General features: G+C 39.5%; 1 protein-coding gene across 26 annotated transcripts in view; it reads right to left on the bottom strand.

Moving 5' to 3' along the window:
- Ssbp2 (single-stranded DNA binding protein 2) overlaps positions 1 to 18,853 on the bottom strand; it is a 245,871-nt gene that overhangs the window by 47,870 nt on the left and 179,148 nt on the right. For 15 of the 26 annotated variants that reach the window (XR_003950464.1, XR_003950463.1, XM_030247373.1 and 12 more), the window contains one exon: positions 15,915 to 16,004. The exons of the other annotated variants lie outside the window; for them this stretch is intronic. Coding sequence is in view for 13 of the 15 variants with exons in the window: in XM_006517334.3 (XP_006517397.1) it covers positions 15,915 to 16,004 (90 nt within the window). In the remaining 2 variants the exon portion in view is untranslated. The remainder of the gene's footprint in view (positions 1 to 15,914; positions 16,005 to 18,853) is intronic. 26 annotated transcript variants of the gene reach the window in all.

Raw genomic sequence — 18,853 nt, 5'->3', positions numbered from 1 at the left:
TTCCAGAGTGGTTGTACAAGCTTGCAATCCCACCAGCAATGGAGGAGTGTTCCTCTTTCTCCACATCCTTGCCAGCATCTGCTGTCACATGAATTTTTGATCTTAGTCATTCTGACTGGTGTGAGATGGAATCTCAGGGCTGTTTTGATTTTCATTTCCCTGATGGTTAAGGATGCTGAACATTTTTTCAGGTGCTTCTCAGCCCTTCGGTATTCCTCAGGTGAGAATTCTTTGTTTAGCTCTGAGCCCCATTTTTAATGGGGTTATTTGATTTTCTGGAGTCCACCTTCTTCAGTTCTTTATATATATTAGCTATTAGTCCCCTATCTGATTTAGGATAGGTAAAGATCCTTTCCCAGTCTGTTGGTGGCCTTTCTGTCTTATTGACGGTGTCCTTTGCCTTACAGAAGCTTTGCAATTTTATGAGGTCCCATTTGTCAATTCTCGATCTTACAGCACAAGCCATTGCTGTTCTATTCAGGAATTTTCCCCCCGTGCCCATATCTTCGAGGCTTTTCCCCACTTTCTCCTCTATAAGTTTCACTGTCTCTGGTTTTATGTGGAGTTCCTTGATCCACTTAGATTTGACCTTAGTACAAGGAGATAGGAATGGATCAATTCGCATTCTTCTACATGATAACCGCCAGTTGTGCCAGCACCATTTATTGAAAATGCTGTCTTTTTTCCACTGAATGGTTTTAGCTCCCTTGTCAAAGATCAAGTGACCATAGGTGTGTGGGTTCATTTCTGGGTCTTCAATTCTATTCCACTGGTCTACTTGTCTGTCACTATACCAGTACCATGCAGTTTTTATCACAATTGCTCTGTAGTACAGCTTTAGGTCAGGCATGGTGATTCCACCAGAGGTTCTTTTATCCTTGAGAAGTGTTTTTGCTATCCTAGGTTTTTTGTTATTCCAGATGAATTTGCAGATTGCTCTTTCTAATTCGTTGAAAAGCTTCACTTCTTAGAATTCATTAAGTCAACCTTTTATGGTAAAAGGAAAGCAAAGATCAAACTTCTGAACTGCCCTTCTAGTTTTCCAAACCCTGGCTCTGCCCTTTCTTTTTCTTTCTTTCTTTTTTTTTTTTTCAATTTTTTATTAGATATTTTCTTCATTTACATTTCAAATGTTATCCCAATAGTCCCCTATACCTTTCTTAGGAGTGTAGAATAGATGGATGCATCTATCATTCCTAGGGCCAACCAGCCACAAACAAACTGCTTGACTCAGCATCTCCTCATGGCCCCAGGATCTCTGTGAACATTCACTTCTTTCCCCCAGCTACCACTTAAACAGAAAAGCTGAAAAGGCTGGGAGTATCTCCAATAAGCAAGATAATTTACATATAAAGACAAATTAGCATACAATCTTGATTCACCAGACTAAAAGAAATGCAAGGAAAACATCAAAACCAAAACCAAAACCAAAACCAAAACCCAAATCCAAACCCAATTTAACAAGCTCTTCCTCTTTTCCCTTAGACACTCTGAGTAGAGTTTTTATAATACATGTAGCCTGGACATGTTTGACTTTGTTTATAAGATTAACGCTGACAGTAAATGGACATGGTTTGATTAGAAGAGTGTTGTTATCATCATAATAAAACTGCTCATTAAAATATGGTAACTTATGACATTCTCTGGGAAAGAAAGGCGGGCAGGCAGTGCCTCCTGGGCAGGAGGTACAGGAGGAAAGCAGCAAATGGAATACGTGGTTGAGTTGGTAGCTGAGGTAGCTGAGCAGTTAACTGGAGATGGAACAGAGCTTGGCTGCTTGGTATAAACGTCTCTTGTTAAAAATAAGTAGTACATACTAATACTGTAAAGAGTGGACCACTAAGACTCAACATTTCAGTACTGATACTAAATATTCTGTCTTCTTAAAATATAATGTCTTTGGCATAAAAGATAGATAAGAAAGGGGTTAACTTTTAAAATGTAGTTTATATACCACAGCATTTAGATAAAGAATGAGATGCTAATGAAAAATGCTATGGAAAAATATGAATTGTTTTCAATAGTTTTACTAATCATGATACGATTAAGTGTCTATATGTCTTAGCCCTGAGGCATTACTGCCTAATCTAGTTTTAATCTTTTCTCTAGTTTGGTCAATGTAATATATTAGAGTCCAGCATAATTCTATGACATAGGATTAGTCTAGAATCTATAAAACATACTTTTAGAAAATGAAGAATATGTCAGGATATAGTTAAATTTTTAGCAATGAATCCAAAATATATTCACTACAAGGTTTAACCAAAGGACAATATTATTTTAAAAGCAAAACTATTTTTCTATCTATTTTACAAATTAAATTCTCTGTATATGATCCTTTCTATGTAGAGTTCTATTCTATATTTTACTTATAAGTAAGTTTTAAAAATTAAACTTAAATATATTAACTCTTTTAAAATTATATGCTACCAATAATAAATATTACTAGGGAATATTTCTTTGAAAATCTTTAGTGAAGCGTGACAGTTTATCTTAGTCATACTTTATATGCAGATGTTTGCATACTTTTATAATTCCATGTAATGCTTGAGTTTTCTATAGAAAAGTAATGATGCGTAAGTTATATATAAATAAATCTAAAGATCTCTTCCAATTTCCTCGTCTTATTTGTTTAGTTTCCTTTCTGTTTTTCATGAACATCTCCATCAGACACCACTGACACTCCAGTGAATAAGACACTCTTGATTAACACATTTTAATTCCAACTAGTACTAAACTAATTTAGCTCACAAATGACATACTTGTGCTGGCATATTCTGCTGATCAGCGTAAGGATGTAGTTTATCTTCAATGCATCCTAGACAGTCTATCCTCATCAACACTTAATTAAAATAACTGTAAAGTAATAACAAATCTAGTTTCTTTGATGTGTTTTCGGCAAGCTAATCCCATACAGCAGTTATAAGCACGGTGATTATTTATGGATTTATCCTAAACATCAAGATTGGTCACTTACATTATGGTTCTTTTTAAGAAGACGAGGGTACTTCTTAAGCTTTTGTTACCATACAATCATTGCATATAGGTCTGCCCCACAGACGCATGGATTGTGGGTCAGGACTGCTGTCCTCATATACATAACACACACATATATGACTGAACAACATTCATTAAAATTAATTATTCAATTAAGTCAATTTATATCAATGAGTATACACATATACACACACACTTATTTTTGGTGTATGGTAGTAAGGTTAACAACAGACCAATTGCCTTTACTACATATCTGATTATGAAAATAAATAATTGGAATTTATAGCAAAAGAGAGTATGAGGGTGCTCATTTTCTCTTATATGTGGATGTCAGCTTTTAAGCTTTAGATAGATGTTTCAATATGAATAACAACAGGGGTTAGGTAGCTAATACGGGGAGCATGGGAGAGGAGAAGCTCTTCCTGGAAAGGGGAAATAGTACAGTGTTATAGAGACAAAGGAGAAACTCAAATAGGAAGATTAGGTGAGGAGGTGGGGAAGGCAGGGTAAAGGAAGGAATATGGGGACAAGTAGTACTAAAAGCCTTCTGAACAGCCATATGGAAACCTGCTACTACAGAAGCCTCCTAAAATATATATGTACATGAAGTTAAACAGGATCACCATATACTGTGGAGGCAATGTCATATCTAGACATCTTACACCATCAAGTAAAACCTCCAGTGTCAGGAATGTGCTGTGCCTTGTTGAGCTCTTAGCCAAAGGGATCAAAGGGATGTTTGACCCCTTCAAACATCACTGACTATTAATTAGCAAGGCTCTTGGTTACTGGTGGGTGGTAAGGCCCTACTGCTGAAGACACAAACTTACTTATGTCATCAAACATGAAGATATTGATCTGGCATCCAACTAGAAGCTGCACTCCCACTGACTGGACTAGTGGTCATCGTGTGAGAAGCTCTTAGTATGCTACTAGAGAAGAAAAATAATCAGCACTTTGACTCAGACACCGGTTATGGTTTATCTATGATTGACTCGGGGAGGAGTACTACTAGAAGATCTGGCCCTGTTGGAATAGGTGAGTTAATGTGTGTGTGGGCTTTAAGACCCTCATCTTAGCTGCCAGGAAGCCAGTATTCTGCTAGCAGCCTTCAGATGAAGATGTAGAAAGCTCAGCTCCTCCAGCGCCATGCCTACCTGGAAGCTGCCATGTTCCTGCCTTGATGATAATGAACTGAACCTCTGAACCTGTAAGCCAGCCCCAATTAAATGTTGTCCTTATAAGACTTGCTTTGGTCATGGTGTCTGTTCACAGCAGTAAAAACCTAACTAAAACTACCACCTACAAACCTTTCGACTTACAACAGTGACCTATCTGCAGGATGTAGTGGTGCCACAGAGCCGCAGCTGTTATGGAAGTAACCACTTTTTGATTGGATTTGAGGCCCACTCAAATTGTACATTATACTACGAAATGACTAAGAACCTAAGACTAGATGGGTCCTGGGCCTAGGAGAAGCCTAATGCTATATCCATATTTGTCACCTTATACAAAGCTCAAGTCCAAGTGAATCAAGGACCTCAACATAAAACCAGAGACATTGAATCAAATAGAAGAGAAAGGGGAAAAGAGCCTCCAACTCATTGGCACAAGGGAAATTTCCTGAACAGAACACTAATGGGTCCAGTCCTATAATCAGAAATTGATGAATGGGACCTCATGAAACTGAAAAGCATCCATAAGGTAAAGGACACTGTCAAGAAGACAAAATGACAACCTACAGATTAGGAAAAGATCTTCACTAACCCTACATCCAACAGAGGGCTAATATCCAAAATATATAAAGAACTCAAGAAAACCTCCAAAAAACCAAATAACCCAAATAAAAATGGGGTATAGAACTAAACAGAGAATTCACAACAGAAGAATCTCAAGTGGCTCAGAAGCACTTACAGAAATGTTTAAAGCTCTTAGTCATCAAGGAAATGCAAATATAAACGACCCTGAGATTTCACCTTGTACCAATAAGAATGGTTAAGATCAAAAACTTAAGTGATAGCACATGCTGGTGAGGATGAGGAGAAAGGAACACTCTATTACTGGTGGGATTGCAAACTAGTAAAACTACTCTGGAAATCAGTCTGACGATTCCTCAGAAAATTTGAATATAGTTCTATCTGAAGACCTAGCTATACTCCAGGGCATACACCCAAAAGATTCTTCAACCTGTAATAAGGATACATGCTCCATTATGTTCAGAGCAGCCTTATATGTAAGAGCCAGAAGCTGGAAACAACCCAAATGTCTCTCAACTGAAGAATGGATATAGAAAATGTGGTTCATTTACACAATGGAGTACTATTCAGGTATCAAAAATAAGGACATCATGAATCTTGTAGGCAAATGGATGGAACTAAAAAAATATCATCTTGAGTGAGGTAACTCAGACCCAGAAGAATATGCAGTATGATATTAGCCAAAAAGTACAGGATACATAGGATACAACCTAAGACTATAAGAAGCGTAACAAGTGGAAAGGCCTAAGTGAGGATGCTTCAATCCTACTTAGAAGGGGGAAGAGAGGGAGGTACCTGGGTTTGAAAGGGGAGGGGGAGGGGAAAAGGATCAGCTATTGGGGGCGTGGGGGGGGGGCGATGCCCAGAGGGTCAGCAGAATGAATGGAAATAAGCAGGCTCAGTGCAGTGGGAGATAGGAGGACCTTCTAGAAAGTACCTGACACCTGGGAGGTGAGAGGCTCTCAGGACTCATCCTTAAGTCAAAATGCTCAACATTGGAAAAAGGGAGTCTACCTTCAATAGATAGACAGGGCCTCAATCAGAGAGAGTGGTTTACTAACTCACAGTCAAATTTTCTCACCCAGAATTGTTCTTGTCTTAAAAAAAAATGCAGGGACAAAAATAGAGAAGAGACTAAAAGGAAAGGCGGTTCAAAGACTGGGCCAACTTAGGATCTATCTCATGGGGTGGAGGTGGGGGGTCAAACCAAGGCCTGACACTATTATTGATGCTATGATATACTTACAAACAGAGCCTTACACCCAACCATTGGATTGAAGTTGGGGACCTCTGTGGTTGAATTAGGGGGAAAAATGAAGAAGCTGAAAAGGAGGGCAACTCCATAGAAGATCAGCAGTTTTAAATAACCCAGACCCCAGGGAACTCCCAGAGACTGAGCCACCAACCTGGCAGCATACATGGGCTGGTTCAAGGCCCCTGGCACATATAGCAGAGGTCTGCCTGGTCTGGTCTCAGTGGGAGAAGGTGCACTTAGCTAGAGACTTGAGGCCCCTGGGAAGGGGGAGGTCTACTTAGGGGGGCACCCTCTAGGAGGCAAGGGGGAGGAGGAATGGCATGAGAAACTGTGGGAGGGAAGACCTTGGGGAGGGGGCAACAACTGGAATGTAAATAAAATAATTAATAAAAAAATTTTTTAAAAGTTTTAACCGTTTAAAAGAAGCTAAGATTCAAGCAATACTTTTAATTTTTCCTTAAAGAATACAAATTCATCACTTTTTTGCATTCCATGATTTATATTTTCATGTAAAGCTGCTCTAGGTGAGGGTATGGGAAATATACCCTTTACCTTGTATTCAGCAATCATTGCAAAAATAACTTAAAAATGCTGTATTTTGTTCTTATCTTTCTGGTATATTGATATTCTTGTGGCATTCAATTGATTTAGCAATAGTCCTTTGAAATATCCATGCAGAAAAATTAATATTTTGTTAAGAAATTGGCCCTGATAGATCTCGGGGGTAGAGTGCTTGCTTAGCATGCCTGAGGCTGTGGGCTTTACTCCCAGAAGCACGCATGAAACAACACTAAATTATACTAATATAAATATAAATTATATTACCTTATAAAATAAATATAACCCATATTTATGTGTCAATTTTTTTAAGTAATAAAGGTTTTAACATGTACGTTAATGAATTAAGCTAGTTCAACTCCTACATTAGATGCTGGGAGTTTGAAAACTGGAAGAGAGGGAGGTTGAACTTGCCTGAGGATTTCTATGGTAGCTGAGGTGAGAGGCAAGTGCAAGCACGAGCAACCTGTCGGACCCTCCCTTGAAAAAGAAAAGGTGACCAAGGCTCGAGGCACAACAGTTCTGCCATCAGCCCTCTTGACCAGTGTTTTCTAATCACAGAATAAGATTCAGCATTAAAAAACAAAACGAAACAACCACCACCATAAACTAAGAGCTCCACCCCATCTATGTTGATCCCTTGACTTTCAGGAGTATCAAGAAGTGGCAGGACAAGTGCCCTGGTCTCAGACAGCAGTCTAACTGCTGAGTGCTCCCCGGGAAACAACTGGAGTTCCAGCAGACATTGTCCTTCTATCCCAACTGCGAGGCCGAAGCAGATGCCCAACAGTTCCTCTTCTGCTCCCTGTCCATCCAGAAAATGCTACGGGGCTTTTAGTTTTCTGAATTGTAGGTTTTAAAGCCTCCTTAGTTAGTCAAGCTGAGAAGTTTAAAGTCATTCTGTGGCTGAGACCAGAAACTATCACCAGGTCTGTAGGACAGCAGTCACAAGAAGTCAGCTGCCAGCTGCCCGGCACCTCTGCATTTCAGGTGTTTTATCTTTGCAATAGAGAAGGGCTTGCTCCATTTGCAATGCTCGGGCTTTTTTTTTTTTTTCTTTAGCATTCAAAATTACATTTCTAGAACACTTATGTTTTATTTGTATGGTTTGTGTTTTGATAATTAAACAGTATTCTCTGCCTTCCATTACACAATTTTAGTGACTTTCACTCTGGGAAATACTATTTCTACTATCTGAATTTTTAACACACACACATACTCTCTCTTGTCTCTCATGTATTAGATATTATATTTTAATATTAATTACACATAGGTATTTCCAATTAATAATTAGTATTTCTAGTACCTTACTCAGTAAAACTGAGAAACAATACAGAAACTACACTTCTGGTTCATTAAAATTTAAGATAGCATGTACAACTTCTGGAGAGTGGGAAAGGGGCATCTCCAGAATTACAATATTTCTAAAGACTTGTTTCTGAAACCCATCAGGGAAGGAGGAGAGGCAGATCACTGGACGGAGGGGCATAGCAAGCCTGACATCCCGATGCAGACTAGAAACGACCTTACAAGCCTGTGCATGTCTCAGTGTGGGAGGGAGCAAGCAGCCAGTCCTGACGCTGGTGTGGCTGACTCAGGAAGACTCAAGAACAGCAGAGCACATGACACGCATCAAGGCATCTCAAAACCTCAGACTTATTCACAGGAATCCAGTAAACATTTACCTCTAAGACACTAACCCAGACATGATAGAAAATATTTCCTGGGGCTCAGAGATGGCTCAGCAGTTAAGAGCACTAACTGCTCTTCTAAAGGATCTTGGTTCAATTCCCAGAGCCCGCATGGCAGGTCGTACCTGTCTATTACTCCGGTTCCAGGATTTGACATCCTCATGCAAACATATGTGCAGGCAAAACACCAATGCACATAAAAAAATTAAGAAATGAATAAAATTATTTAAATTTTTTTCAGTTTCTGCTCTGAAATGTTTTCGTTTTTAAGCTTGCTTGCTTGCTTCCTTCCTTCTTTCCTTCCTTCTTCTTTCTTTTTTCTTTTAAAAACCTGTGTATCTTGTGGGCAGAACAAACTTTAGGTTGAAGGTTTTGTGGGTGGGTTGATGTCCCCCTCCTTCCACTGGAAGTCCTGCCTGGCTATAGGGGGTGGCTACCAGTCTCTGTATTCCCCACTGGTAGAAATCTCAGCTAGGGTCACTCCCATAGACTCCCTGTAACTCCCCCATCCCAGGTCACCAGCTGATCCCAGAGATTAAGGGAACAGCCAACCAATGACTATCCAAATTTGAGACCCATCCCATGGGAGAGAGCCAACCCCTGACACTATTAGTGATCCTCTGCTATGCAAACAGGAGCCTAGCACAACTGTCTCCTGAGAGGCTTCATCCAGCAATGAATGGAAACATGCTGAGATCCACAGCCAAACATTAGGAGGAGCTTGGGAGTCTTGTGGAAGAGTTGCAGAGAGAATTAAGGGAGAATTAAGGGAGGGTAGAGAACACCACAAGAAAACCTGCGGAGTACTCTGGGACCTTGGGGGCTCACAGAGACTAAACCACCAACCAAAGAACATGCAGGGGCTGGAACTAAGCCCCCACCCACATTTGCAGCAGATGTACAGCTTGGTCTTCATAGGGATTCCCCTAACAATTGGAGCGGGGCTGTCTTTGACTCTGATGCCTGCTTTTGGGTCCCCTTCTCCGAGCTAGACTATCTCCTTGGGCTTTAATGGGAGAAAAGGTGTTCCGTCCTGCAGGAACTAGGTACCCCGCGGTGGGGTGGTTCCCAAGGGGGGCTTCCCCTTTTCCTCAGAGAAGGGGAGGGACAAACAGGGAAAGGATTTACAAAGGTAAGACTTGGAGGAGAGGAGAGAGGGGTTGCAATTGGGACAGAATATGAATTTAAAAAGTACATTTTGGAAAAAAAAACATTCTTTTTGATTTCTTTTCAGTCTCAAGAGAAAAACAAGAGGTTTTTCTCATGTTTGATTTTTTTTCAAAGTATTGGCAATATTGCTTTACTCTGTGCTCCCACCCAGCTGGGGAGCCTTTTCTAGCCAATAACCCTGTAAAGAAATGGGAATTTTCCTACTACCTGATTTTCTTCCTACTTTTTCTTCCCCTCTCCCTCTCTCTTTTTAATTCCTTTTCATTACTACTATGCCAAAGCATTAGGTCAGTTTGCTACCATGCAGTCTGGTTAAAGACAGACTCTTTGCAACACAGATGCTAACATGGAGACACTGTCTCACGGCCACTAGATGGCAAAGCAGCATTCCCACTGCTGACCTAGTCCTGCCAGCGGCTGGAGATGCTGTGGCACTGTCCTCTAGCACAGCAGAGCTCTGTCTGATCAACTCAATCAGATTCCGGGTGAGCGCTCAGCCTGAAACTAAGTCACTCTCGCAGTACACTTGCTGTCCCCACATACTTACAACTGCAGTCTGGCAAAGCCTTACTTTTACTACCCAACGTCAATACATTATCAGTTTTAACAGTTTCTGTTAAGGAAGCTAAAGATTTAGTGACTATAAGATAATAAATGTATCAAGATAAAAATGTAGCAAAATATAATGCACAGCAAAACGAACAAGTCTATATTGGTTTATATTCAAATTAAACAGATATTTATAAGTGTATCCAAGATTATGTCATGCTTTTCTTTTCTTTCTTTTTTTCTTTTTCTTGAGACAGGGTTTCTCTGTGTAGCCCTGGCCGTCCTGGAACTCTGTAGACCAGGCTGGCCTCGAACTCAGAGATCCAGCCTCCCAAGTGCTGGGATTAAAGGCGTGCACCATCGCCACCCGGCCTCATGCTTTTCAATAAAAGATATGTCCAGTTCCTAGAGTGGTAAGTAAGGTTCAGTTTCCATTGTGGAATTTTTCTGCAGTAAAGAGCAGGAAGAAGAAAAAATACAACAATCTCTCTTAGAAAGAAGAAATGGCCTTCAATTTAATATTCTATAAATTATTTTAAGTCATGTGATAATCTTCATTACAACCTGCAAAAATACTCTTACAAAGTAGCCGACAGGATTAATCTATTTTTTAAGCACACAAGAATGCTTGTTTTTCCTTTATTTTATTCCGACTATTTACTCAGTCATTTGGACCACTGTACCTAAATGAGAAGAACACATAAACTGGTCTAAGGAAAGGCTGCTGCCCGTTTCAATAAGGCTACAGCCGCTAATGCCTTTGTCTTTTTTTGAAAGAAAGAATGAATATACATATATAAAATGTAGACATCCAATAGGTTGATACCACTTATAATTAAGATTCTTAGTATACCATGAAACTGCTGAATTAAGCCACATGAGATTATTAATGCATTACTGTATTTTTTCTACTAAAACTATACTTAAGATTGATGGACAGCCCTATTGCCTTTCCTCTGGTAACAATTAATTAGTTGTTTTGATTTAAGAATGTGGCTCTGATCCCATAATCAGCCACCAAACCCAGACACTATTGCATATGCCAGCAAGATTTTGCTGACAGGACCTGATATAGCTGTCTCTTCTGAGGCTATGCCAGTGCCTGGCAAATACAGAAGTGGATGCTCACAGTCAGCTATTGGATGCAACACAGGGCCCCCAATGGAGGAGCTAGTACAGGGGAACACCAGGGCCAGGAAGCAGGAGTGGGTGGGTTGGGGAACAAAGGGGGGTGTCGGGGAAGGGAGGGTATGGGGGAAGGGTATTCGGGATAGCATTTGAAATGTAAATGAAGAAAATACCTAATTTAAAAAAAAAAAAAGGAAAAGAATGTGGCTCTGAAGTCATCAACTGGTTCCATGACAGGTGTCACTGAGGAGTTACTGGCTTTCTCACACTAATCACGCCTCTGACAGACTCTAGTAAATCAGTATATATTTTCCTTTAGATGGCTTTATTTTACTAAACTGACACTTCCTTTCGCATGTTCAACTATTCCTACTCATTTCACTTAATGGCCTCTTACTAAGTAAGACACATTCCCATTTAAATAAAAACAAAACTTATGGCTTGGATCAGAAATGCTTCCCACAGGTTTGTGTGTTTTAACATCTTGTGCCCAGAGGTGACATGGGGTCATTGAGGTAAGAAAGTCAGCCTGACTGACAGAGATCGGTTGCTGCGACTTTGGAGATCATATAAAACCCATAGCCATGTCCAGTTGTTTCTGATTCTTAATCCTGATGCACTAAGATGCTAAGATGTGAATGAACACACAGCAAGCTCCGAGCACCATGGACTGGGCCACCACAGGTGCCATGCTCCCCGCAGTGCTAGACTGGTCCCGTTCAAACTGTGAGCCAAAGTAAGTCCCCTCCAGAAGGTTTCTCCTGCCAGCAAAGTAACTAACACCATGGTTACAAAGTCTCAAAAAGGAAGGCAACAATCTAATGGACATATTAGATGACTGGAATATTAATCACAGATATTGATTTCAGGATTAAAGTTAGTTGCATTTGTTTTGAAATCCTAAGTTTAGATTTGTAGGAATGTTACTTGCTAATGAATTTAAGTTATACCAAGAGGGAGGAAGAACGAGGGATGGAAGGAGGAGGACGGGGTGAAAGGAAGAAGGGGAGAGGGAGAGAGAGAGAAAGGGGAAGAAGGGGGCTGTTCTTTAGTGTAAATGGGAATAAAAGAAATACATTTGCCTATTTATAGGAGGACTATTTTCAACGTAATTTTTACAGTATGATTATAGAGTGAGTGCAACTCAAAACTACCTATGCTTTAACCTAGAAGGCTAATTATAAATTATTAACTTTATTCATTTAATCCCAATACTTTAATCTCTTTATGTCCATCTCCCATTCATGCTACGCCCACTAAGTTTTGCGTTTCTCCCTGGGAATGTGAAGTATGTGCACACTCTACCTAACTGTAACTTGCAGAAGAGCTAAGCCTTTCAGAATCCAGCTGCTACAGAGGCTCAGAGGGGGGAAACGGCTGAGAGCTCTGAGTGCTGGGGTTTCCCTGCTCATGAGCCTCCTGGAACCAGTCACTGGAGGAGCCACAGCCTGCCCTTCTATGGCTGCTTGCAATGGAGCTCTTTCCTAGAGTGAACCTTGCTCACTGGCTGTGCTGAACTTGGGTGTCTTCATCTGTGAACTCACAAATGATTCTCTTTTCTAAAGCCTCTAGATGTGGACCATTCTCAGAGGGAAATGTCTGTGGAAATAGGAGCAGAAACTGGTGTTTTGATGTCAAGTATGCTCATCTGCGGCGGCTTATTATTACTATCACGCTTCTATGTGTGAAGGGTAGCTTCCTCATTAGCAAACTGCAGAGACCCAATACTAACTGGCTAGGAAACACTGCAGCCAACCTCATCACCATATTACTAAGAGATATCAGCTTTTTAGTGTCTGATTGAATTTTTCAGTACTTTAGAAACATTTAAAAATCCTGGGTGTATATGAATTTTAAATAGATGGGGAAAGTCCTTGAGGTGGGCTGAAACATTCTTCTTGGGTTAACAGAAATAACTTGCATGTACACAGATTTTTCCATCTCCTATTTTTCTTTACATTGATAAAAATTCTGCAATTATTCAAAGATCCAAAACAGGAACTGCAGTATCTTCCTTAGTTCTTGCAAATTTTTCTCTTTTATGCCTAATTTGCAATCAACTGGGGCTTTTCAAACATAATTACCATTTCTTTCTTTCTAATCCTACTGTCCCAGATCTTGTCAGAAAGACTCTTTCTTGAGTTCTATTTAGGAAATAGTCTCCACTTGTAGACATACTCTTCTGTAACTGAATTCTGGCTAATATTGTTGAAACTATTTCCCCCTTCAAGATGCAAAGGCAAAGATATTCCTCTTAACAGCTCGCCATGGTCTTTACGGTTAGGTTCAGACTCTGGACTACCTTCAGGCCCTCTCAGGTCGCAGCACCACCAGCCATTCCACTGTAACTAGTCAGGATACAACTGGCTTGAAATACTAGGCGTCTACTCCTTTCCCTTCTGGGTTCCTGTCACTATTTCTCCCTCCTTGACTGCTCTTCTTTCTCTGCTTCCTTTGCCTAGCTCCTCATTCATCTTAAGATATTAATTTCGATTACAGTTTCCATGTTGACAATGCTTTTCTGACTATACCTTTCCCAAAACTGAGTGTGGTGATCTAATTTGCTACAAGTGTACATTCCACAAATTTAATATGCCTATTTTCAAATTTGCCCATACTTAAATCACTTCTTTTCTCAGTTCACCACAGTCTGGGCATTTTGATGTCAGGGATGTTATAAACATGTTTATCAGAGATGCCTAAACAAAGTCTGAATCAATTGCACAACCAGGTCACTGCCTTTCTCAAAAGATCTGCTGGATCCTATAAGCACGGCAAATAGATTCAGCTCTTTCTTACCATGCCATTCCAGGCTCTTCTCAACAGACTAGAGCACATCTTTCCAGTTTCGTGTGCAGGACCCCTTGCCTCCGCTCCTGCACACTGTGTGTATCCTGCACACACCATACTGCTTGTCTTATTGCTAGCATCCTGTTTAGCGCTGTCTGATGTGCCTTTCCTCTACGTGTTTTGCTGGGCAGTTTAACTCTCACTCATTTCCAACTCTGGTGGACTTAATCATTCTTTCTTCTTGGCCATCATAAAACTTCCCACTTTACTCTTTCATTTTTAAAGCTGGTTTGTTGTTAACACAAAGAGCCTCAGAAAGTTGTACAATATATGTGCTGATTTTTAGAAATCACAGCATGTGGAATCTAGAGGTTTCCAGTCATAAATTCTATCAGAATAATTTAAAGGAACTTAAAGCTCTTTTGACTACTCTTACAAGAAAATAGGCAACAGGGGTTAACCCTGACAAACGTGGAAAACAATGTATAGGTTTATCCATCCTGGCATAATGCTCTAGCACAAACATGTGCTTCCTCCCCAACCACCCTTTGCTTCTAACAGTGTCACTCGCTGTGCTCTCAACTGTCTCACAGAGAAGGCTCCCCAACCCCCTCCCTAACCCACTTCTGAGTGAGAATTAAGAGTGTAAAGCAAGAATAAAATGACTGAAAACACGTCACAGACAGCCATCAACTTTCAAAGGTAACCTCAATGGCAGAAATGGAGACTGTCTTGATTTAACATTCCAGCCCTGTCACTTCCTGTGAAACCATTTACCAGTGTTTTGGTGTGTCCATCTGCGCTGTGAGAATCAGCAATCCACACTTTAAACATTGGCTACTGTGGGAGCTGGTAGCTATGTAAAGCATGTAGACTAGACTAAAGCATAGCACACAGGAAGCAACTGTTAAACGTTAGCTGTTGTTATCATTGTCTTATGTGGTGATTGTGTAATGACCAAGAGCTGTACTTAGGGTCTCAGGGTAGAATGTGGCTCTAACATGACTTTTACATCTTTCATATTACTCCAGTAACAATAAAGAGCTGCTAGACAAATAAATACTCCCTAAACATGCAGGGTTGGTTTGAAGTTCTAAATGAGATCTTTTGATTCTATAGATCTATTTTGCAAAATTATTTACAAGTTAATCTCTGCAAGTACCTTAATAATGGTATGAATTACTAACCAATTATTATCAAGGATTTTGGAATTATCAATTTGGCTTATAGGTGTATACCATATTAACAAGATAGTGTGTTAGATATTACTGCAATGTCTCCCACCTCCAATTCTTAACTCCTAAATTCTTAATTTTCTCAAAGAGTGTGATAAAATTAACATATAGAAAAAAGTCTTCAGAATTTATATGGGTCTGTGGTTTGGGTTAGAATTCTCTCAGATTTAAAGTAAAGATCTATAAAAAATTTTAAATTATGCATTATAGCTCTAAAATCATTACTGTCATTGATAAAAGGAGCAGGTACTGAAATTTTAAAAAGCTAAATACACAATTGAAAATCTGATCTTCAAATTTTATATAATTATATTAATAAATATTCCAGTTGAAAAACTACAAAGGTGATTTCAAGTATTTGATACAAACTATAATTTTTATTAAGTGAATAGATTATGACTTGGCTACATTTGAAAATACAGCCAAATCTTGATTATTCTTAGTCTACAGAAATACAGACATTGAAAATGAGCGTTTTCACATTAAAGATGTTATTTCCCACAAAGTATTCACCATGGTGAACTTAATAGTCTAATTTGTACTTTCATTTCTTTTCTTTCTTAATCAAATGAAATGACTTAATATTATCATAAGAAATAATACAACAGAGGAAGGGAATATATGAGTGACCAGCCCGAGCAATCAAGAGTTGGCTGTACAGTATCACATTTACCTTAAGAATCAATCTACAAGAACTCAAAGAGCCTCGTCCTACTCCATCACCATTAATAACACCAAGCAGTGGTCCCTCCACCTTAACATCCCTAGTCAAGACTCTGAGTACCTGAAAGAACCCTGGTGGCACGGGACCTACTGGCATGCCATCTCCTGGGGGCATGTTTCCTAGCACGGGGCTGGGAGCTGCTGCAGCACTCTGCAAAGAATAAAGGAGAGACAGAGCTACATCATTACAGAGAAGGCACAGGACCACAGGCTGGTGCACACTGCAGGGTGGCTGCTTTTGCACTCCTGCGAGCAAAAGCACTGGTTCCCACTCTACACGTGCCCTGAGATTAACAGTGTATAAACAATGTCAGTGGCTGTAAAAGGCCTGGAGAAACTCGGTGAAGACAAAGATCTTTCATAAGATGACACATTTGAATATATATTAAGTGCTGGGAGTAAGTGACAGATGATAAAGTTTTAACAAATGCTTCATTGAAGGCACAGACACTTGACATGGCAAACATTAGCAATGAGTGTGCAAACAGGTAAAAGTCTGTGTATGATGATCACAGGAACTGGGAGAAGACCTTTATTTAGATTATACTTAAATATGTCACAAACAAGTAAAATTCACTTTCTGCCTACAGATAGCCAAATTTTATTCATTTTTAATGTTATAATCATTACCCAAAACATAAAGTGTTAGTAAGGTGAGAAGATGAAAATGCAGGCAGGAGACTGAAGAAACAACTGAATTAGATCTGAAGACACTGGTCTCACACACGTTATTAAAACCATCAGGTTGAAAAATTCAAAGTTTATTTAATTTATAAACGTTTCATGAAATCCTAGCATTTCATTAAATGGGAATATGAAAAAATAAAACCTTTGCTTTGGATTCTTTGTAGTCAGATAAGGGCTATAGATTTCTTTTTTATACACATTGGTACACATGAAGCTGCTCTGTAACTAGCAACTGTATTTTTCAATTTCATTAAGGTTCTAAAACTACTAAAGAAGGGACCAGATGAGGACATAATTAGTACCACCTTTATGGAAGAGCATATGCAAGGTCCTAAAAAAAAACCAAAAAACAAAATAAAACAAAACCTAGAAATAGAAGTAATCCAGCAGCGGGCAACCTTACTATCATGTAGATATCTAGAAGAGGAACAATTACTGTGCAGAGATATCTGCAGTCCTGTTTTATCTGAAGTGCTATTTGTAATAGCCAAAATATTGAATCAACCTAAATAATCACTGATGAATGAATGAATACGGAAAATGTGGCCCATATACACAACGGAGTTTTATTTAGCCCTAAAAAACTGTGACAGTGTGGATAAGCCTGGAGGACATTATGTTAAGTTCAAATAAAGCAGGGCAGGGAGACAAATAGCACAGGATCTTACACAGACGTGGAAGGTAAAGAGCTGATCTCATAAAGCTGAGAACAGACTGGCCAGTGGGGGGTAAAGACATTAAGGAAAGGGGCTGTGGAACAAGTACAGAGGCACAGCCAGCTAGAGAGGGAAGTTCTGGGCTACAGTTTACAGTCTACTGTAGTTAGCAATATTTGAAAACAGTAGCAAGAGAAGATTCTGAATGATATACTACAAAGGCACCAGGGAGGCTTAGGACACAGCAGTGATAGTTAACAGCTTCGCTGTGAAAAAACATTCCAAGCTGGTCCCACAGCTACATACATGCTACCCTGACTACTGTGGGTCCCACACTTACATGTATGCTGGTCCCACAGTTATGTATGTATATGCTGCCCTGACTACTGTGGGTCCCACATTTACATAAATGCTGGTCCCACAGTTACATACATGCTGCCCTGATTACTATGTGCCTGTTGCAGCCATCCATGCACTCAGCCCACAGATGATATGGTATCTTAGCGAGTTCTAGTACATAGTTCCACAGTACGTGAGGTTGTTGAGACCAATGATTTTCACAGTTCCCAAGAGTATCTAGGCTGAAATGTGATCCTGTGAAATGCTGTTTACTTATGAATCCAAATGTAACCATAGCCAAGGAGACGAATACAAAGGAGGAAGCTGCTGCTCATGACTACATGAGCATGCTCGGAGGCAGCATGCAGTAAGACAGACTTACTGACGACTGCCTGATGCAGCCCTGCCAACTCTTGGCTCCTTTCATTTTGTACAGCACCACACATGATCTTTTAAAAATGAAAGCAAGCTGATTTTCCATTTAACTAAACTTGCATAATATTTTAATATAATGTTAGAGGGGACAAATCTACAATCAACAACAGTTAGGTTAAAAGTGTACAATTACAACCAAGTCTAGGAAACAGGATTTGATCTCTGTCCTTGAGACTATATAATTCAAACCTACATTTTCATCAATTCTAGTTACCCAGAAAGTATACTGGTAAGATTTTTCCTATATTAGGAAAATAAAACAGGTTCATTTGTACGAACAGATGAAGAATGTAGTAATAAAAAGGTAAAACACGGGCTGGTGAGATGGCTCAGCTCTTCCGAAGGTCCGGAGTTCAAATCCCAGCAACCACATGGTGGCTCCCAACCATCTGTAACAAGATCTGACGCCCTCTTCTGGAGTGTCTGAAGACAGCTACAGTGTACTTACATATAATAAATAAATAAATAAATAAATAAATAAATAAATAAATAAATAAATCTTAAAAAAAAAAAGGTAAAACACATAGGTAAGTATTTGACAAGTCGTTTTTCTCCAGAGTACATTATCTGCAGGGATTTGCTATTTTTTTTCCTTCAAAGATCTTCACAATATATGTACCTTGTGATATACTTTATAGATTTTTTATGACCATAAAGTTATTTTAAAAGTTCAGGAAAATATTCCCTTTCTGGGTTTGCCACTGGAGTCAAGGACTTTTGAGTGTTCATGTTGCAGCAAATACGACAGAAATACACCCGTTACTTTAAGGCTTACTCCTAATAAGTGGAGAAAGACAATAAACAAAACAAATAAGGGAGAATATTTGTTTGTGATTTGATCCAATGAGTTCTAAAGGGACAGGGTGGATCCTTCACAGTCAAG

This window comes from Mus musculus, chromosome 13 (assembly GCF_000001635.26).
Source record: "Mus musculus strain C57BL/6J chromosome 13, GRCm38.p6 C57BL/6J".
NCBI lineage: Eukaryota > Metazoa > Chordata > Mammalia > Rodentia > Muridae > Mus > Mus musculus.
Note: the sequence above shows the minus strand (reverse complement) of the source record. Positions and strands in the feature narration are given on the sequence as shown.